This window comes from Lissotriton helveticus, chromosome 7 (assembly GCF_964261635.1).
Source record: "Lissotriton helveticus chromosome 7, aLisHel1.1, whole genome shotgun sequence".
Taxonomy (NCBI): Eukaryota; Metazoa; Chordata; class Amphibia; order Caudata; family Salamandridae; genus Lissotriton; species Lissotriton helveticus.
Window position 1 is genome coordinate 1,908,503,827 of NC_136068.1, and position 22,296 is coordinate 1,908,526,122.

At 41.7% G+C, this 22,296-nt stretch overlaps 1 protein-coding gene across 1 annotated transcript; it reads left to right on the forward strand.

Annotated features, from left to right (window-relative positions):
• Window positions 1-12,413: 12,413 nt before the first annotated feature.
• Window positions 12,414-21,957, forward strand: LOC144770880 (trypsin-like). Its single transcript, XM_078655673.1, has 5 exons — window positions 12,414-12,482; window positions 15,008-15,167; window positions 17,122-17,375; window positions 18,349-18,485; window positions 21,724-21,957. The coding sequence occupies exons 1-5, from the start codon at window positions 12,443-12,445 to the stop codon at window positions 21,871-21,873; spliced, it is 741 nt and encodes a 246-aa protein (XP_078511799.1). The 5' UTR covers window positions 12,414-12,442; the 3' UTR covers window positions 21,874-21,957.
• The last annotated feature ends 339 nt before the right edge of the window (window positions 21,958-22,296 follow it).

Genomic DNA, 22,296 nt, shown 5'->3' on the forward strand with positions numbered 1-22,296 from the left:
ATGTTATAATATGTGTGAAAAGTGTCATTTTATGTTATAATAATTTTTAATTCATGATTTTTTTCAAATTATTGTGTAATTTTATTCTGTAGCGGGTTGTGGGTTTATAGGGGAATAGGGTGGGAAGTAATTTAATTATAATTAATTAAATATGTAAATTTATTAATTGGTAGTAATAATTAATTAATTGTTAATTAAATAATATTTGTTAATTATTTAAAATTTAATTGGTAATTAATTTAATTTAATTGATTAATTGCTAATTATGTAAATTAAAATAATTGATTTCCTGTAGCGGGTTGTGGGTTTATAGGGGAATAGGGTGGGAAGTAATTTAATTATAATTAATTAAATATGTTAATGTATTAATTGGTAGTAATATTTAATTAATTGGTAATTAAGTAATATTTGTTAATTATTTAAAATGTTATTGGTAATTAATTTAATTTAATTGATCAATTGCTAATTGTGTAATTTTAAATAATTTATTTCCTGTAGCGGGTTGTGGGTTTATAGGGGAATAGGGTGGGAAGTAATTTAAATATAATTAATTAAATATGTAAATTTAATAATTGTTAGTAATATTTAATTAATTGTTAATTAAAAAATATTTGTTAATTAATTAAAATGTAATTGGTAATTAATTTAATTTAATTGATTAATTGCTAATTATGTTAAATTAAAGGGGTATTTTTAGGGTTCAGGGTCAGTTTTTGGTTTTTGGGTAAAGGGGCATTTTTAGGGTTCAGGGTCAGTTTTTAGTTTGTGGGTAAAGGGGTATTTTTAGGGTTCAGGGTCAGTTTTTAGTTTTTGGGTATAGGGGTATTTTTAGGGTTCAGGGTCAGTTTTTAGTTTTTGGCTAAAGGGGTATTTTTAGGGTTCAGGGTCAGTTTTTAGTTTTTGGGTAAAGGGGTATTTTTAGGGTTCAGGGTCAGTTTTTAGTTTTTGGGTAAAGGGGTATTTTTAGGGTTCAGGGTCAGTTTTTAGTTTTTGGGTAAAGGGGTATTTTTAGGGTTCAGGGTCAGTTTTGGGTTTTTGGGTAAAGGGTTTTTTTTAGGGTTCAGAGTCAGTTTTGGGTTTTTGGGTAAAGGGGTATTTTTAGGGTTCAGGGTCAGTTTTGGGTTTTTGGGTAAAGGTTTTTTTTTAGGGTTCAGGGTCAGTTTTGGGTTTTTGGGTCAGTGTAAAAATAAAGTAAAATTAAATTTACATTAAATTAATTTAATGAAATGAAATTAAATTAAATTATATTAAATTAATTTTAAATAATTTAAATTAAAAAAATTATTATATACTTACCAATACTTACGTTGTAATGGTAGTGCGTTGTAAAAGTTGCGTTGTAACGTCATATATCCACTGTTGCACTCTTTGGAGTGGGAATAGTAATTTTAACCCCTACGCTATCCAACCCTTTCCCTACTGTTGCACCCACTGGAGTGGGAATAGTAATTTTTACTCTTTTGTATTTGTACGTTAATAATATTGCCTATTATTTAATTAAATTTTGTTACTATATATATATATGATTTAAGAAATATGATTACAAAAATATTATTTTTTTACTTTCATTAATTATTTCATTATTAAAAGTTATTTTAAGTATTGTTAAGTATATTTTAGTAATTCATGTTTTATATTAATGTAATTAAACATTGTTTTTATTAAAGTCGATATTTTTTACAACTATATTTTTGTAAACGATATTTTTAACTCGATATTTTTGTACTTACCTGTTTGTAGATAGAAACTCGATATTTTGTCTCTCGATATTTTGTCAACGATATTTTTGTTTGTCGATATTCTGTCCCTCGATATTATTTCAGTGATCCAGGGAGAAGATGTAGGCTAATGGCAAGAGCAGTCGACCTTGAAAGTGAGGAACCAGGTTCAAGTCTCGGCAGGTATGCTCATCATCCTGTGATTATGGGTAACTCACTTAATTTCACTGTGCTTAATAAAATTAATGTATTGCAACTGGTGCTCATGTCAAGCGCTGTGATACCTTAGGGTTGAGTTTGTGCTATATAAAACTAAAATCAAACAACTAAGGACCTGATTAACAAAGGAAAACTTAGACCTGAAGTTCAACTTTACACCTGAACTGTGAGTTTGGACCTAATGTCTTGCTTTACACCAGAAGTCTAAGTTTAGATCTGAAGTCTAAATGTATACCTGAAGTCTGAGGTTAGACCTAAAGTCTAACTTAGACCAAAAGTCTAACTTTACTACTTTTCAGTATTCACAAAGGAAAGTTTCCACTAGTAACTTTACAACTAGTAAAATTACTAGTAGTAAAGTTACTAGCAGTAAAGTTACTACTATTAAGACAGTGGCAGTGTCCTACTCCGCTTGCTGGCTACTGGATGAGCTGGTAAAAATTACACTGGAATCAGAAGAGCGTTGCTGATTAATAGCGCGTTTTAAACATTCTTTTTTATAAAATCCTTTGTGCACAATTTTAGCGAGTGTGCTACATGTAATTTGTTTAATACCATTTTAAAACCTATCCGGAGTGCTGGTCTCGATTCCTGTGCCTGCCCGCCTCGGTCCGACTCGGTAAATCTTTACCGTTGTGCGGAGGGCGGACAGGTGAGGGCCAGGCACTTCCGGGAGCGGTCAGCGCTCTAGTGCTCAACTGGGGGCTACTTAGGCAGAGCCTTAGATCAGCGCAGCTGCGGGGGAAGACAGTGGCAGTGTCCTACTCCGCTTGCTGGCTACTGGATGAGCTGGTAAAAATTACACTGGAATCAGAAGAGCGTTGCTGATTAATAGCGCGTTTTAAACATTCTTTTTTATAAAATCCTTTGTGCACAATTTTAGCGAGTGTGCTACATGTAATTTGTTTAATACCATTTTAAAACCTATCCGGAGTGCTGGTCTCGATTCCTGTGCCTGCCCGCCTCGGTCCGACTCGGTAAATCTTTACCGTTGTGCGGAGGGCGGACAGGTGAGGGCCAGGCACTTCCGGGAGCGGTCAGCGCTCTAGTGCTCAACTGGGGGCTACTTAGGCGGAGCCTTAGATCAGCGCAGCTGCGGGGGAAGACAGTGGCAGTGTCCTACTCCGCTTGCTGGCTACTGGATGAGCTGGTAAAAATTACACTGGAATCAGAAGAGCGTTGCTGATTAATAGCGCGTTTTAAACATTCTTTTTTATAAAATCCTTTGTGCACAATTTTAGCGAGTGTGCTACATGTAATTTGTTTAATACCATTTTAAAACCTATCCGGAGTGCTGGTCTCGATTCCTGTGCCTGCCCGCCTCGGTCCGACTCGGTAAATCTTTACCGTTGTGCGGAGGGCGGACAGGTGAGGGCCAGGCACTTCCGGGAGCAGTCAGCGCTCTAGTGCTCAACTGGGGGCTACTTAGGCGGAGCCTTAGATCAGCGCAGCTGCGGGGGAAGACAGTGGCAGTGTCCTACTCCGCTTGCTGGCTACTGGATGAGCTGGTAAAAATTACACTGGAATCAGAAGAGCGTTGCTGATTAATAGCGCGTTTTAAACATTCTTTTTTATAAAATCCTTTGTGCACAATTTTAGCGAGTGTGCTACATGTAATTTGTTTAATACCATTTTAAAACCTATCCGGAGTGCTGGTCTCGATTCCTGTGCCTGCCCGCCTCGGTCCGACTCGGTAAATCTTTACCGTTGTGCGGAGGGCGGACAGGTGAGGGCCAGGCACTTCCGGGAGCGGTCAGCGCTCTAGTGCTCAACTGGGGGCTACTTAGCCATCGCCTCACAGGAAGCGCGCAGCGATTGCGCGCAGCCTCTTCACAGCCGAAGACCAGCCAAAGAGCTGCCCGTCTGCGCCCGTCCGCGACAGGATGGGGCGACGGGGCGGTAATTCTACATCATGCCGCCTCTCGGCGCTCCCAAGCATATCAGGTATGATTCCAGATTCCTGACTTCACTGAGGCAACTCTCTGCTCCATGTTTTGCAGTGGATAACAGACCCTGTTTCAATGGCCCGTTCTCCTGCAAAAAATGTCATTACACTTCAATGTATTCTAACAACTCTTACGAATCTTGGAAATCATTTAATGACTTACAATGTATTCTTATGAATGTTCGTTCAATGCCTAAACACCAAACTGAGATCTGGGACCTATTACATTCTTTGTCCCCAGATCTATGTTTCATTACTGAAACCTGGTTAAAACCCCATACGGTGTCTGCCATTACTTTGGGAGTACCTATGGGATACAAACTTCACCACTCGGACCGCCCCGATAAAACTGGCGGTGGTGTCGCTATAATTTATAAAGAGTTTATTAAATTGGACGTTTTAGATAGACAATGTTGCAGATATATGGAAACAATGGTATTTAGAATCATTCTCCCCAACAGAAAGACCATCAAAGGTGCACTTGTTTACCGACCACCTCTTCCATGCCCCAGTTTCTCCACATCTCTTTTAGAGATACTTGGCCCTTATATGCGGGCCAATGAAGACTTTCTTCTCCTCGGAGATTTTAATATTCACACTGACCAAAGTGAATCCACAGGGACAAAAAATTTGTCGACTGATATGATAACTATCGGTCTCACACAAAAGAATCAGGGTCCCACCCACGAAGGTGGTCATTGTATCGATTTGATATATTCCAACTTCGACAACATACTGTGTCATAAACCTACTCAAGTCCACTGGTCAGATCATTTTTTATTGCAGTTCATCATTTTTAAAGTTAATAAAGGCCCCCCAAAGAACTCCCTTCCATCCACTACACGCAGACAGTGGCACAAACTTACACTGGATGCGCTAGAAAAGGCGTGGGAAAAACCCGAGATCAGAGATATTGATGAAGCAGAACAAAAGTTAACCGTGCTTCAACAAACTCTGACGGCAGCCATTGATAAAATTGCCCCTATGAAAATATTCAGACAGTTTCCTGTGGCTAAACAGGAAAAATGGTATACCGAGGCCCTAAGGAAAGAGAAGCAAGAATGTAGAAGGATAGAGAAGAGATGGAGGGAATCACACTCTGAGGATAATAAAAAGGCACATCGTGCAGCCCAAGCCAATTACTACAAACACATCAAGGCTGCTCGCAAAAATAACATTGCTCAACAGCTCATGGAAGCCGATAACTCTCCCAGAGAACTGTTTAGGATTCTTGAAACTTTTGTAAAACCTATGGCATGTATAGGCCCAGACGACTTCTCACAAAGTCTATGTGAAGAAGTGTCATCTTACTTTGAAAACAAAATAGAATCCATCTATGGAAAAATCCTAGTATCGCAACCAAACAGCGATTCCCAAAATGCCTCCTCCCTCAATGAGAATATAAACCTTACCTTAACTACATTCCCTCCTATCAACATTGAAGAGCTAGATACAATAATGACCCAAGTTAAATCTGGATCTCCGGATGACCTTATTCCTGCCAAAATCTTAACCCCTCTCCGTACCCTAATAGCCCCCTACATTCAGGATATTATCAACCAGTCTCTTAAAGAGGGAAAAGTACCAATTGAATGGAAAAGAGCAGTGGTGAACCCAATCCGCAAGAATGCGGCCCTCCCATGGACGGAGCTTTCCAACCTCCGTCCTATCTCCCTTCTACCTTATTACAGCAAGATGGCCGAGAAACATGTCAACGCACACCTGTCCAACTACATCGAGGCAGCGGGCGGCCTAGACCACTCACAATCTGGTTTTAGGCCCAACCATAGCACCGAATCAGCCCTTCTGTCAGTGACAGATAACATCAGAATGTCACTTGACAGAGGGAGCTCAGTGATTTTGGTGCTATTGGATTTGTCCGCTGCCTTCGACACGGTGTCGCACGAAGTTCTTCTCGGCCGTCTGAAGGGAGTTGGAGTAGAAGGGACCGCCCTTGCGTGGCTGGGAAGCTTCCTTGAAGACAGACAACAAGGTGTCAAATTAGGCTCCTATAAATCTGTCTGCAGGAAGCTCACCAAGGGGGTGCCACAGGGCTCATGTTTAAGCCCCACGTTATTCAACGTATATGTGGCCCCCCTGGCAGAGATTATCAGATCTCATGGGTTCTCACCAATCTCTTACGCTGACGACACTCAGCTGCTTTTCCCCTTTCACACAATTACACCTGCAGTCATGCAATCTTTCCGAGACGGTATGAGAGCGGTGGCAGGTTGGATGGCCCAGAACTTCCTCCAATGCAACGTGACCAAAACTGAGGTCATGTTGTTTGGTGGGGCCACCCTGCTCTGGTCCCCGGAATGGTGGCCACCTGAGCTTGGACCTGTCCCAGCGCCTAAACAAACCATCAAAAACCCGGGGGTACGCCTAGACCAAACTCTGATCATGAAAGATCACGTCAGTCAGGTTGCGGGAACGTGCTTCCGTACAATTGGTCTTCTACGGCGTATCTTCCCTTTCCTACCAAACATCCATAGGAAGACGCTGGTTCAGGCACTAGTCCTTGGACGGGTGGACTATTGTAATAGCCTACTCATTTCCGCCAACCAGGAACAACTTCGCAGACTGCAGGTGGTACAGAACACCGCGGCAAGACTTACCCTGAATGCTCCCCCCCGTACCCCTTCCCGTCCCCTTCTCTCCCACCTTCACTGGCTCCCAGTGCAACAGCGGGTTCAGTTTAAACTCTGCTGCATCATGCATAAATGTATCTACGGGTCGGGTCCCAAATATCTGAAGGATATCTTCCTTCCCTACTCTCCTGGACGCACTCTACGCTCTAGCAACACTATGTTGCTATATGTACCTAAAGTAAACAGAGCAAGACAGGGTGGCCGTGCCCCCTCCCTTAAAGGCTCAGTGCTGTGGAATTCCCTCCCCCTCCAGCTAAGACAAACTCCCAACCTTCTCAATTTCAGGAAGAAACTGAAAACGTACCTATTCATACAGGAATAATTTAGCTTCCCCTCTACCTTTTCCGATTCATAGCTTTTTGTTTTTTTGTTTAACTCAACCAGAAGCCACGCGCGGAGATACCCCTTCGGGGCTGATTCACGCGCGATACAAGACTATAAATAAATAAATAAATAAATAGTAGTAAAGTTACTAGCAGTAAAGTTACTACTATTAAAATTACCAGTAGTAAAATTACTAGTAATAACTTGCCTTTGTGAATACCGCAAAGTAGTAAAGTTAGACTTCTGATTTAACTTTACCTTTGTTGATCAGGTCCTAAGAGCCTGATTTAAAGTTTAATGTAACTAAAAAACATAACGGATATCCTGTCTGCCTTCATACATACCATACATTCTATGGCACTGATAATAAGACAGATGAGAAATCTGTCACACTTGTGATGGAGTAACCCATCTTCCAAACTCTAAACCAGTCCCAAAGCTGTCACACTCTGCATGTCTTCATCTAAGGATCTTCGCGAAAAAACACATTCTCAAAAAAATCTTTTCTCCTTTTGCCCCCTATTCATATTTTTGTCCCCTGGCTTTTTCCTATAGCTTTTCCTCTAGATTTCCTCAAGGAGAGTCCATTCCTTTTCTTTCTGCCTTTCTGGTGAAGGCATTTTCAGCCTGTGTATACTCCATCTTCCAGAGAAGAATTCCCATACTCTGCAAGACTTTTCAATGCCATGTTTGCTTTTTCATCTTTTGGGATTCACTATTGGAAGCACAAGTTGTTTGGTGCATAAAATCAAGGTGTTGTCAACAGCGTGGCTATAAGAATACGTTACGGCCATACTGGCTATAGAAAAAGGAGTGGTTATGGTACGAAGGCCTTGAACTCAATGGTTTATGACAGAGAATAGTTTCAGATCCAGATCACAGGATACAAATCTAAAAACTGAATTTGAAGAAATCTTCAGTTTCACCTCTATACATTATCCTAACCAACACTCTCACAGAGCAAAAGACAGCATTTGCTTTATAACAATCCCAAAACACTACAACCAAATTCACAAAATGTGCTTTCTATGCATCACTTTTATGTTAGTGGAAAATGTCTGACTTTATAGAGTTCATAAAGATTTCTTGGAGCAGACCTTGTAAGCTGGCTGAGGTAGATTTCTAGAAGTACAAATAAAATGTCAATATTTCCACAAAAAGCAAATGTAAAACTCTCCATGTCAAACTTTTGTTTGTGCATAACAAGATTAAACCTAGATATCTTTTCAAGGTGGGAACATACCATCAAATTATTTGTGAAGGCCCACAAACTGCCAAATTGTAGGTGTTCATCAAATTTTGAAGACAGACTAAACCTAAAACTCCCAGAAGCACATGGGATTTGTAATGCATTCATTCCACCAGAACATGCTTTTTCCATATTGACAACAAACATTTTTGAGGGTAAATACCATTTTAGGTTATCACTGTGACTTTATACTGAAATTGAATTGAGATGCTAACAATTATTTAAGGTGCATGTCCCACATGATTATGTGTTAGATCAAGGGATGAAATGGATTCCTTCCCTCTGTGTCATGTGGACATTTTCTTTTTTTAAATCTATTTCAATTCTATATTTTGATAAAATAACCCCCACAACTTTTTTTAGAATTTGAGATAGAAGTTATTTTGCTGGTCTGCTAAAGAATGGAAGCTGCATGGTTTTTCTCCCTACCTGCTGTCTTCCTCAACGCCCATTGCCTTAATTGCTTTAAGTTTTTTTTACTATGGATGTCCTATATGTATGGTCAGATTTTATCTAAGTTTATTGTCAAATCTCCTGAGAAATATCCTACCTAAAAATACAGGTTCCATAACAACCCTTGTATTATAATGCTAGAGCAGTGCATATGATATTTTTTCTAAAATAAAAAATAAAAATATCTTCCATGAAATATGATCTAAAACTTGGCTAGCTCTTCAGGTCTGGCATCTAAAGCACACTTTCTAAATTATTTATTTAGCTGTGTGGTATCAATGGCTTCCACACATGTGGTTTCATCTCCAAAAACAGCCTTGCAGATTAATCTTAATCAGATTGGGCCAGACTGGCAATGCATTATTGGATCCATGACAGAAGATGCCAGCTGCAAGATGCTAGCTTTTTCCCTGCCTTTAATAATTAACTAAGAGGTACAAGCAATGAAGTGCCACCGAGTATGAGACTTCATCTTGCACACCTGGTTTAAACAAAGTGAAATGGGGTTATTAAATTAGATTTATTTTGAGCAACTAGTAATGCCAAGGATACAGTGGAGGACTTTAACAATTCTAATGATCTCTAATCCTTGTGATTTTGAGCAGGAGATGTGATTACATTGAGCTGACGGGGAGAAGTCTAGTGGAACACGAATGTGCATGTCAGTATGTGCGTGTGTGTGTGTGTGTGTGTGTGTCAGTATGTATATGCATGTATGTATTTGTCAGTGTGTTTGTGGGGGTTCATGTGTTTTTGTGTGTATGTGCACACACGCCAGGTAGGGCCTCTTCTGTGCCTACTGTTTCATCTGGCGGCTATAGAGTTATTGGGACACAATGGATGATGTGGAGCAAAACCGCAAAGACAATAATAGGAGCCCATCAACCACGGCAAGGACTGCTTGTCGGAACACGAACATGCCCTGACCAGGAGGAGAGACGGTGGCTGGAGTGAAGCCACAAATGTAGAGCCAGGTCAGAGATGATAGTTAGCAATTATAGAGCTCCCAGGTCCTTCATGCTTTTGGGTAACTCAGCCCGATGGATTAATATTGTGAGACGGAGAAGTGTGCCATGCAGTACCCCATGGTAGGGGTACTATAATAAGACACAACTAGAAGACTTGAGGAAGGTTCAGAAACAAGTTTATTTAGACATTTGTCCATAAAACATTCTAAAAACACACCTAACAATTAAAACCTTTAAAACTTTTGAATTGAGGAAGTAAACTTATTGGAGATATCATTGTACGAAAAGGTATCAAGGCTGCTCTAATGTTCCAAGATACTGTCAAAAGAACATACAATGTGTATTTCACTTCATTCCTACCAACTAAACATTCTACTTTAAGGGAGAACAGAAGCCTTTGCTGCTAACTTGCTTCAACCCCTCTCTTCCTCCCTCCACCAATAATGATCCTATTGTCTAGAACAAAGGGCATGATTTACATGTTGGTGGTATGTATACTCCATTGCAACGGTGATGGAGTATACATATCGCCAACATGAAGGTCCACATGCCCGATGGAAATGGCGGCTGACCTTCAGTTTAGCTACAACAGTGACTATTCCATCACCGCTATAGTCAAATTTCTCCAATGACCCGACGGGGCAGAAAGCCTTTTTTTTTACTGTCTGTCACTGCCAGGTAACCCCTGGTGGTAAGGGACAATAAACTACAAATAATCCTTCCCCCTCTCTTGGGAGATGGCTCCCATGTTAAGGGGAAGCACATTTTTTAATTTTACTAAAGAAAATCCTGTGTTGGGGTTTTCATTTTGAAAATGGAAGAGAATACTGTTTGGTGAATGATTGAGTCATGCTGCTATCATACCACTGTAGAAGAGCACCAAATAATGGTATGCATTGACAGGTACCACCCTGATGGCATTTTCAGCAAATGCTTTATAAATGACCGCCAACTTGCCAGACATTTTTTAATGCGCCCAATGGTGTAAGATAATACTTCTTCTTACCCAGCAGGTTTGTGAATCACAATCCATGCCTTTAGCCTTAATTTATATTTTTGGTGGTTGGGCTGTTGTTCAGCAAGAATGACGGTGTAAATAACGCCATCACCCTGGTGGAGGTACTGACCCCCAAAATATAAATCCTAAAGGAGAGGAGTCAAATGCTCAATGAAATCAAGAGACACTGTTCGAGGAGATGTACCTCCAGCATTACTTAATATGTGCCGGTGGGATCCACCAGTACACATTTTTTGGAACCAGCATTTATTTGTATGCAAGAGTTGGGAATCACACACAAAGTGGTGTGGCTCACTGGTTAGAGGCGGCAGACCTGTAAGCAGAGAACGGCCCGGGACCAGCGTTCAATTCCTGACGCGGCAGGGTCTGGGACCAGGGTCAGCGGACTCGATAACTCTCGCCTCAGTGCCTACTCTAACCAGGGATCACACTCGGCAACTCTGGGCATTAAGCTTGCCTCATCTCTACAACGGCCCCCCACAGACGCCGGGGATGCCTGGTTTCACCCTGGAGATACCCATAAAGGGACCATCTCACAGGGAAAACTAGGACGGGTTCCCCAGCGGTCTACAGCGCCAGGACACTCGGGTAGAGTAACAGTGCGCTTTACAAGAATCCCACATTTACATTTACATTTACGGTGGAAGAAAAAGGTGCAATATCACAAAGGCAGAAAGCAAGAACCCGCAAGAGCAACATAAAGGGGTAGGGAGTGTCTGTTAGTGGATTTAAAAGGCAAGACGTGTATTTGAAATGATGCAGTGTTGGCATTCAGTGCACCAACAATTAATAGCGCTCGCTTTGGGCTACTGAGCAGATTTTTGGGCACTGGCCCTCATTGTTTTACAAATGAAGCACTAGGCTCTAGCCGCAATTCTACCATCATTTAAGCAGCTAGAACAATCCTCACTAATGCGCAAGGTTGTTAATATAGATTGGCAAATAAAGACAAAAACTGAGATAGCACATTAATTAAAATGACTTAGAATTTATGTAAATCGCAGACCAGGTAGCGAGAGGTTCAAATGCCATTTTTCCTAATCTTACAAAACATCTTTAAATGAAATGTAACTAACAAATATGTCTCGTTATATTGAATGGCCCTGCTCACTTCCTCATTCCAGTGAGCAAAGGAACATGTCCCACGGGCAAAACCCTTGGTTCTAAAAGGCCACAGATTTTTCCTTTGGCTGTGGCCAGTGGATGCATGACATGGGCTATAGAAGCAGGCTGAGACCCATTTCCATGCACTGCACCAGCATTCCTGTTCAGAAACTGCAGGTTGACCAATGAAACACTTTCCTTTAATAGTGATACGCTACATGGATGGATTTGTTATTTGGCCCCTAGTTTGAGGTACACAAATGAGCTTTCTGAAGGCAATGGAACAAAAGTCAATTTAAAGCTGCATCGGGCATTTATAGTAAAAGTTCCTTGGTGTATTTGTCACTATGAAACATGCAAGTTAGCATATCATCTGTGGTTCCCTTCTGATCAATAAGCCTCCTTTCATGGTTGAAGCTTTACAAATGTTGCCAACTTTAAACATTTATAAAATTGCAAGGTTTGTGATATATGCAAAGCATCCTTGAGCAGAAATGCATTTTCGCAAAAAGTTCTTTATAGACCAGAGCTCACACTATATCTAAAAGTAGTTTTCATTACTACCTTTAATCTAGCTCACTTTGCATATCAACTAGCTCTTAGATTCCCTTGCAGCAAGGTCTGCCAGGCACTAACATGACAAATTACCCAAGTTGCACAAACTGAATAATCTCCTGGGAAAGTGAGCAGATGCAGAAGACCTTGAAAGACCAGCATTCGTGTATTTCACTGGTATAAATACTCCAGCCTTCTTCAGGCATTTCTATCCCTGATCAGCAGACTCACAGCAATCATGCATCTTTTCCTGCTATTCGCCTTCCTGGGAGCAGCTGGTGAGTTGACTAGCTATTCAACTATATTATTTCCTGAAACCTTTGAACTGGTCATCTTTCCTCGTAGGCCACTTTGAAATATATACCTGGTGGCTCTCTTTGGATTGTTTTTCCGTTTGAGTCTGGCCCTCCCCCCCGGGGAGCAGGGTCAGGATTAGGGGATTTACCTGCCGTATTTGCCATATGCTCACTTCCCTTATAAGATTTGTCAGATTCTACCTGTACCTGCGTTTGGGGCTCGGGATCAGGGATTTGTCTTACCATATTTGGCATATGTGATCTAATTCCCTGCAGCTCCCCCTCTATGTTGGCTAGATAAATTTTTTGTTTTTTTAAAATGTTATTTTTAGACAGGGTTACTTCTAAAAGTCCTTGCAAGGTCCTTTGTAACATTAGCATTAGATCCAACATAGAGGCAGCAGACATAGATGAAACGTCCGATTTGATTCAAGATTTAACCCAGGTGTTTTATCCAGATCGGCACAATATCTTAACCGCATGCGTGCGGGCGGAATTCCGCCCGCACGCTGACTTTTATGGATTCGCATGTTACGTGACGAGCTGGGCTCGTCATCAGCGTAGCAGGAGGCTACCACATGACGAGCCCAGCTCGTCATCAGCGTCGAAGGGGTTAAGCTAGTATTTTGAGCTGCAGGAGGACTTTTATTTTCACTTCTTTTCTGGCATTTCTGGCTTGTCCTGCTCTTTGCGGACATTTCTGTTTCTCTCTCACTCCCTGCCGGAGGATTTGGGCTGTCCAGTGGGATCGGGCTGTCCAGGGATCCTCTCTCCAAATCATAGGAGAAGGGGTCACGAGGTGATGATGACAGCCGGGGTGAGGTTAAGCACCCGTGGTCCAATAATAACTGTAGCGACAAATTAACCATATTTAGGGAGTTGGACACGTGTACCTCCAAGGGTAGTGAGGCACCTGCATTCTGCTCCCTCTCTAGATCCCCCTTGGGAGACGCTAACTTGCTTGTTGCTTTTTCTTTGTCTTTTACTGGTGTAAACAACTTTTTAAAATGTTTCCCCATGAACTCCTTTATCGAGTTTGAAGCAGCGCTGCCCGGGTTTTTGGCCACCACTTTAGTCCTTTTTGCTCCATTCCTTTTTGCTTTCGCCAGTGTCAAGTCTATACTCTCACTACTCTCTTCTAAGGGGCCCGGGCTTGCTGCGTTTGCTGCATTTAATCTTGGCCTCAGGTTATGTTCTGCCGGCTTTTTCCCTTTTTTTGAGGTCATCATGGGATTTTCCCAGTGCCGTTATAGCACACCGGGGTTATTTTTTCCTTTATGTATGTTATTAGAGAGAAGAATGACAGATTCTGCTACACGCGTCTCCAGGGTCCAGTCCAGGGTCCAGTTTCCGGTAGCTTAGTCTCTCCCCTTATGCTGAGTGTGCACTGTAGGTTATCTTTTCTGGGGTTCACATCAAACCAACCACCATATTATGACCATGAGTTTTTTCTAGCCCCTAATACAAGAAGCTCACAAAATCGGAGAGGTATCCAGGGCTCCTCCCTCCTCTCCGCTACCCCACTTACCTCTGTGTGTCAGCCTTTATGCCCACGCCCCACGGACCGCTGTTTAGGCAGGGAACAAGGAACAGGCAACACCCTGCACGCACCCCTGTTTGCTGCATCTCTTTTACTTGCTTTGTACTTTAAAACTCGGCTTCTATAGCCGCGTCACGTTGCTGCCTTCCCCGCCTTCCCAGCGTGAGACACGGGTGCAGCTCTCGATTCCGCTCAGCTCGCGTTCTCGCGTTTTCGCGTTCATGCGTGTGACGTCAGACGGCGAGGGTGGCACTGGAGGTAAGCTGTGGGCGTCTGTAGCAGCATCTGTAACAGCAGGAGGACGGGCGGGCAACGAAGTGTACACTAGTGATTTGCTGCTAAAAGTTGTTTAAAAAAGATGTAAGAATGCCCTATGTTTCTAAGAACAGCAGGTAATAGTATATATTCAAGGCAACTGTAGCGGAAATATTGACTATCAAACTAACACCAAGGTACCTATAAACAGCTACATATAGATTTACTATTCTTTACTCAATATTTATGTACCTTGCAAATATGTAAATATTCAAGGTACAAACAGATGTAATTGCCTATATATACTTACTGTCACTATATTTTGGCATTAAATAACTTGGTTATGATACTATTGTAGCGTATCATTTTCCCCACAATATTTCAGTACTTCACAGACTAACAATGCTTAGACCTAGAGGGTGTTCTGGTTGTGTTTTTGGGAGGGAATAACAATGGTGACTTCCATTTGAGGGGAAAGGTGTATAAAATGTTGGGGGTTTTCAGTTATTATAGTACAGTTTCTTTTTTTCTGTATAATGAACTTCATTGAATTAAACAGTAAACATAAGAGGAAACCAAGTGGAACAGTGTGAAAATAACAACAATTTTGAATAATACATTTTGGGACTAGGACTATGAAATGGGTTGTCTGTGTGCATAGATTCTTTTTCTTGATTGACCAACCATACATTCTCACGGCCTTTGCTTCCAGTTGCCTTTCCAGTGGACGATGATGACAAAATCGTCGGAGGGTACACCTGCCCTCAAAACTCTGTCCCCTACCAGGCGTCCCTGAACTCTGGCTACCACTTCTGCGGTGGGTCTGTGATTAACAATGAATGGGTGGTCTCCGCCGCTCACTGCTACAAATCGTAAGTCATCTGGCCAGTTAAACAAATTTGGTGTAAATGATGTTTATTTTTTAAAGGCTTCTGCTGTCACCAGTCCACAACATCTGTGTAACATCAGATACTCACAAACACATGATAAGGCAGGCACAGGTCTTTTCCTGGAAAGAAAAGGTTTTTAAAAGAAAAAGAGGCAATTGGATTCCCCCACTTCATCTGGTCTGTACACTATTGAGCCAAAAATGCCCTACAAAACTCATTGTGTGCTTGAAGTGCATTTTCATTATGTTGGGTTGCAAATTTGACAAGTTACATAAATGCAAAACAATGTGATTACTCCATCATAGTTAAAACTAATACTCTCTGCATTTATACCACAAACCACCATTAACTTATTTTTATGGCAATATCCACGCTCATTAGATCACACTAAGGAGGAGGATCAGAGGTGAACTTTACTTCTGGCAAACAAGCCCAAGAGCTGCAAAGATCATTTCTCCCTCTAAAGATTTGTTTGAGAACCATATGTGATTTAGCACATTTGTGCTACATAGGAATGGTGAGGAAATTCACTACTCGCATGGGCAAGCAAAAACAATGCTGAATCATGATCATCGCTGGTCGGCCTAGTATGAACCTTGGTGATCTGAGGTCTCTCCATGATCATGTGCAGATTTAAAGGCTCCTGCATTGTATTCTTCTCACTGACCCCTCAACTATGGAAGAATTAGGGACTGTGTACTGTGTACTTTTAATACAAACACAATTTATTAGAGTTGTACATTTTTATGTTGAAGTCGCACCCCATGAACTTTGTGAAGGACATTTTAAGCAGTTGGATCTTAGTCAAGAGGAACAGTTTGCAACAACAAGAGTTCTTGTAGCTTTCAGACAGTCTCCTGACTTGAGAAGGACATCTAATAAAGTTCTGAAGGGCTGCAGTCTCTTTTTAAACACTACAGATTGATTTTGCTGACTGGAAAGGGAACTCTAGTAATTTATTGAAGGTAGCTGAAGCTATGTGAGAGGCCAGATCGATTTGTTTGTCAACACTTGTTGTAGTATGTGGTAAACACAGGAGTGATGGACGTTAACCCTTCAAATTCCAGGGTGCCAATGTATGCCTGACAGACGTTTTCCTGAATGTTTGCACAGACCTTGACATGTATAAACACACACACACACACACACACACACACACACACACACACACTGTTTGGCAGTATTGACAACACTTTCTGTGATGTGTACACATGTCATAATGGCAGTGATGGATTATAGGATTGTTCTGATAACATGCTCCATTATTCGTGGCACGGCAGTCTGGCAGCCATGGAGTGTGCAACCTCAATCTGGCACATGAATTTTCTATAAGCGCTAGGCAAATGCTAATATCTAGTTTGGCTACACTCTTCAAATCTACTGTGAAGAGATTTCCTCATTTTTCATAACCTTGCATATAGAAGGGCCGGATTATGTAGCTTGCATCAGTGCCAGTCCCTTTTTGCACCAACCTTTCCAGATGTCAAAGGCAAGATTGTCAATCTCACTCCATAACATTAGAGACACTTTTTGAAGGCCTGGGCTTCATGCATCCAAGTATCTGGTATCAAGTGTACTAGTCTAATTAGTTCATTGGATGCAAGAAAACACTGCAAAACCCAGAATGCATTGCGTTGTTATATAACATTTCCAAGACTGGAATCATCGTCTATGATGAGATCTCATCAAATGCTGCATGTGTACTTTCGTTAATTAGGAGTAAAATGTATCCCACCTGAAGAGTGGAAACATGGCATTCCACCTGTCTTTTACTGCAAATGCTAAGTCTAAGGCTGTGGTAAAATTGGATCCCCACAATTTGTCTCTAAAACTCCAAAGCTATTCATACATTTTTAATGACTAATGAATGTTTTCCTAGGCTATCTAATTTATATATCAAAGAAATATGTATACACTTTCAATATTGCCCTTACAGCCGTATCCAGGTCAGACTGGGTGAACACAACATTGAACTCATTGAAGGGGGTGAACTGTTCATCAATTCTGCCAAAGTGATCAAGCACCCAAAGTACAACTCCAGGACCATTGACAATGACATCATGCTGATCAAGCTCGACTCACCCGCCACCTTCAGCGCACGCGTCCAGGCGATCCCCCTGCCCACCAGCTGCGCACCAGCCGGAACCGACTGTCTGATCTCAGGATGGGGCAACACCCTCAGCAGTGGCAGTGAGTACACCCTACCTAACCTTAATGTGTAGAGTATCTCTTTAGAAATATTGTTATATTTGATATTATTTAATAGATACAATGTACTTTAGAAAATGTTGCAACATTGCAATTCTACACCTGATATTAGCAAATACAAATATTGCCTGCCTGAAAAGGGCGTGTGTCTGAGCAGGTAATGTTACAAAGGTAAGTGGGCAGATAATCACTACATTGTTTCCCATCTACCAGTGACTGGAGTGAGGTCTGGTTAGGCACACACAGCATCTATTGTGATTTAAGAGAAACTATTCTTTATCCCACAACACTCCACATTTTTATCCCAATCCTCACATACCAAAAGACTCACTTTCCCATATTCTGAAAGAGTCCACTGTCCAACGAATTACTTTTTGCCTCAAGACCTGGTTTTAGGCTTGAGGATCCTCAGTAAGGGGGTCAAGCTTTGAAGCTCTCAAACAGCTCTAGTTTGGATATTTTCTTGACCTCTCCCCCAACACACACACTTAGTGGTATAAGCCAAAGCTGAGCAGCAGGCCTGGAATACTGGAGGATCTAGAGAGAGGTGGTGGGAGGTGTGGTGGGGGATAGAGGGGAATCGTGCACTTAGCCTCTGCCTATAAAGGTGGATGGGGTAAGCTGCATACCCCTCAGCAACTGCTTCCTGTCACTTGCCGGCGACTGGGCCTGATCATGCAGCACACTGTACACAAAAAGCACATGCATTCACCAATCTCGTTTAATGTGTGCACATATATGAACATGGCTTCATATTATTGGACCTCAGTTGAGCCTGACTCAGCGGACATTTTGAATGAGTACTATTTGTCCTAATTATTTCCAATAATTACCCATACGCATCCGATTACTAAATAGCTGTTTCTCTAAAATTGGTAAACACTGCAAACAGGTTATTGCTTGCAAGGTTTAATGCTCTCAGATTGTGTAACCCTACCACCATAATCTCCTGCAGGTAACTACCCAGATCTCCTCCAGTGCGTCAATGCTCCAATCCTCACTGACAAACAGTGCCGCGACGCATATCCAGGTGAAATCACCGATAACATGATCTGCGTTGGATACTTGGAGGGAGGCAAAGACTCTTGCCAGGTAACTCATCTGTTTTCAACTAAATATTCATGTTTCTGACACTATTGCAGGGGCTTTTGACTCTCAATGTTGATGTTCCCCCCATTTCAGTGTATGTGTTTGAAAATCCAGGGATATTTGGGGTGATTTGTGTGTGTTCCTGCAAAGGGGCTACCACAAAAGACAGCCAGTACCCAAAATACTGTCCATTTGAAGGTTTATTTTCACTATGAATAGACTTGCAACCTTAGAACTATTAAGGGCAGTAGCAAGTACATTTTTATTTTGGGATAGAAGAGGCCCCACCTGATTTTTATTGGTGGTGTGTGGGTCCTTTTCCTGGAGGTGGGTATGTTTTAAATACCATGGGCAAAATCAGTGAAGTTTCCAGAACTCTTCCTAGGTCACTACAATTGCAATCGTCAAATCTCTACAGGTGGTTTACCTGCTCAAAATGGACAGGACTATAGGCTGCAGAAATTTTTGAATATCTGATATGAGAGGGACTGTGGGTAAAAACAGAGGGGTATCTTTACTAGGGAATAGCACCACCAGAATGTCACTTTTAGAATATCACTTTGGCGCAGTGCCAATCTCCATATTTAAAAAGCAGCACAAACCCACTTTGAGTGGCTCAACGTCGCCTTGTAGCTAGGGCCCGTTCACATGCATCACTTTGCGTGAAAGGAGCTTGCAATTGGGGTTGCTGAGGGAATTCCACTGTAACACCCATTGCATTTTGACATTGCCCCAGGTTTACGAGGATGTGTAAACCTGAGGCAGGGCCAAAAACGAATGCCATGCAATAGAAGGAGTTACAATTACGCAACGTGAGCAATACTTTTATTTCTCCTCGTTTTTGCTTTTTCATGTCTGATGCATTCTACAGCACACATAGAGAGAGCAAAACACCATTAATGATTGTTTATGTGCAGGAAGGTGTCCCTTTTTCTACACGTAAACAATCATTAAATTATGACAATTTGCTACTTCTATGTGTGCTGTAGAATACAGCACACATCGAAGTAACAAATCGCCATTTTTGATTGTTTCGAGGCAGGAAGTGACACCTTCCTGCACATAAACAATCATTCCCTGCATCACAGGCACCCTTGCACTATGGTGAAAGGATACCTGCGTTGACGCTAGGCAGCTAATTTTAGCTCTAGCGCTAGGGAAAACACAGGGGTGAACTGTATGTGGCACATTCCTGTGTTTTGGAAATGTCGGAGCATGGCACTGCCAAATTTGGCGCAGCTCCGCACTCCAACATTTAATCATGAATATACCCCACTGTCTGCAGCTCCACCACGTCATCTCCTTTTCCCATTCCAGAGAATTCTATCTTAAGACTTTTGGTTAAAGGAGAAGAGATGACGTGTGGTACCACTATCATAACCATTAAGTGGCAGTCACTTTTGGCCCTGCACACCTTAAGGATGTTCTTGCTGGAGCACAGGATCTCTTTATCAAACCTATTTTAAATAAATGAAGGAAGCGGCAAAAAACCATGCTTACAGCTTCCCATAGATATGTCATTTAGCAGTTACAAGAAAGGACAAATATATCAGTCTACACTATTGGCCAGCACAGTTATGTATTGAGCTGCAAAATTCTTGATCTAATCTGGAATGTGCACATAGGATATATATAGAACAGGCGGCTTGGAGCTGCCCCTTCCAAGATGGCGGCCGAGGAAACTCTAAGCACAAAGCATTAGTGAATAACTGATGACTGGAAACCACTGTGGCCGCCATTTTTATAAACTCCGGTGCATGCACTGGTGTGCTGAGAAATGTATAGTACTAATTCATATTGTGTGATTCAATTCGAAGCTGGATACATCTGCCATATTTTGTAGATGTATTAAAGTTTTTTAGACCAATACCTCTATAAACCAATGGCACATATTGTTTTAATTGGATCAAGTGGTGGTAATAGGCGACTGATAAAACAGTTCACTGGTACAAAAATGTCATGCAACCAAAGAAAAGGCAATAGGCGTCAGATGCTAAGGGTGACACCCAAGCACTCAGCCTACTGGTAGCAGTTAATACAGCTTCCATCTCATTAATAATTCAGCAGGCAAGAGTGAGCTGGGGAGACGATAGGTGGCGTTCAGCACATTGATTTCTGTGCTATGAATAAAGTGCATATACTTTTTATCTAGGGTGATACAGGTTCTGGTCAATGGGTCCCCTAACAACATGAATTGCAAGTGCTGTGATATGTTTTTAAAAATACTCTATTCTGTAACTTGTAATCTATAACCTATGTGCCTAAAAAAAATAACTCTAATCTTTAACCTATTTTTATCCAACACTGCCTTTGAAAATGTTTGACCATCAAATGTTTGTAAACGCCCTCTGATGCCCTAGGGTCTTGTCAGCACTATACAAACTCTTTGAATAAATTAAATTAAGTAAGTGATGATAGCAAGTGATTCAGTGTGGAGTACTTTGGAACTCCTTTATTTAAATCCAAGAAGATCCTCCTCAAATATGTTATTGAATTTAAAAAAACAGCTTTGGAAGAAAGACAAAATGGGAGATGACTAAACAGCAGTAACAGAAAAATCTGGAGGACCGCGATGGAAACCAGGACAGCGCCCTGTCCTGGTCTCCATCGCGGTACACGTTTAACTGGGTGCACTGTGAGCCATCCTGGTCAGTGCACCCTATTAACGTCAATGCGCTGCCCTCAGTGCAGCAACAAACCGCGAGCCTGTCCTGTGAGCAGCGCATTAGTGAATGGTGGAGCGACTGTTTGAAGCAGCCAGCCCATCATACACTTTGTAGGTGGCTACGCAGCCTGATTTTCAAAGGGGGACAAAGTTCCCCCTGCAGGAGGGTGCAGCCAATGACTGCATCTGCCTGCATGGAGATTTCTGGGAAGGTTACATATGACTCACTCTGCCCTAAAGGTAGCCTTCAGGGGTGCACAGACTGTGCGCCACCTCTTTGTGGCACACCATCAGTGTGTCTCATAACTAAAAGTATTAATGTTTGTGAATATATTATGAGCTTCCACATACTCCAGGTTTACCAGTGAGTACAATTGAGCACTGCATTAGAGCCTGGACTTTGGCTATTCAACTTCCTTGGGCATTAGGGTCTGTTCTGTGAGGATCCTTGCTACTACATTGTTGATTACTCCATTTGTAGTACAGACTAGTATGTTAGGTTGATGATCAACATACGTTTGATTTAAGCATACACGTATTCAGTACCGTATAGTAATAACTGTTTCTCTCCATCAGGGTGACTCCGGTGGCCCAGTGGTCTGCAACGGCGAGCTCCAGGGGGTTGTCTCCTGGGGATACGGGTGCGCTCAGAGGAACTACCCTGGAGTCTACGCCAAGGTCTGCAACTACAACCAATGGATTGAAGAGACCATGGCTGCTAACTAACTTTAAGTGACTCTAGGATATCTGACTTAGAATATCAATACTGTGAATGAAGCATAAGATTGAATTAAAACACATTAACTCTTACTTTTGCGTCTGCTGTCTTCACTATTAGCTTTTTGTATTTTGTGCTGATTAGACCATGGAGGACTGGAATTTCTACTTCTGAGTCATAGTGTTATGGAAGTGGACTAAGATAACTGCACAAATTCAGGGAAATTCTTGCAGTTGAGCCGAGTTCCTACTGGTTGCAGATTTCCTTGATCCCACTTGATGATACAGGATTAGCATTTTTTAATTGAAAAAAATACAGTTGCTCCACCAGTAGCCGAACCATGCCAACAAGTGTATGCACTGCAATAGTTTGTAATATAAAACTGTAACTGACCCTGACTATATCCCTGAGGCAGTACTCCATCCCATATG

Coding starts and splice junctions, on each gene's coding strand:
- LOC144770880 (XM_078655673.1), top strand. CDS start 12,443: ATGCATCTTTTCCTGCTATTCGCCTTCCTGGGAGCAGCTG. Junction 12,483..15,007: donor CGCCTTCCTGGGAGCAGCTG/GTGAGTTGACTA, acceptor CTTTGCTTCCAG/TTGCCTTTCCAGTGGACGAT. Junction 17,376..18,348: donor CAACACCCTCAGCAGTGGCA/GTGAGTACACCC, acceptor AATCTCCTGCAG/GTAACTACCCAGATCTCCTC.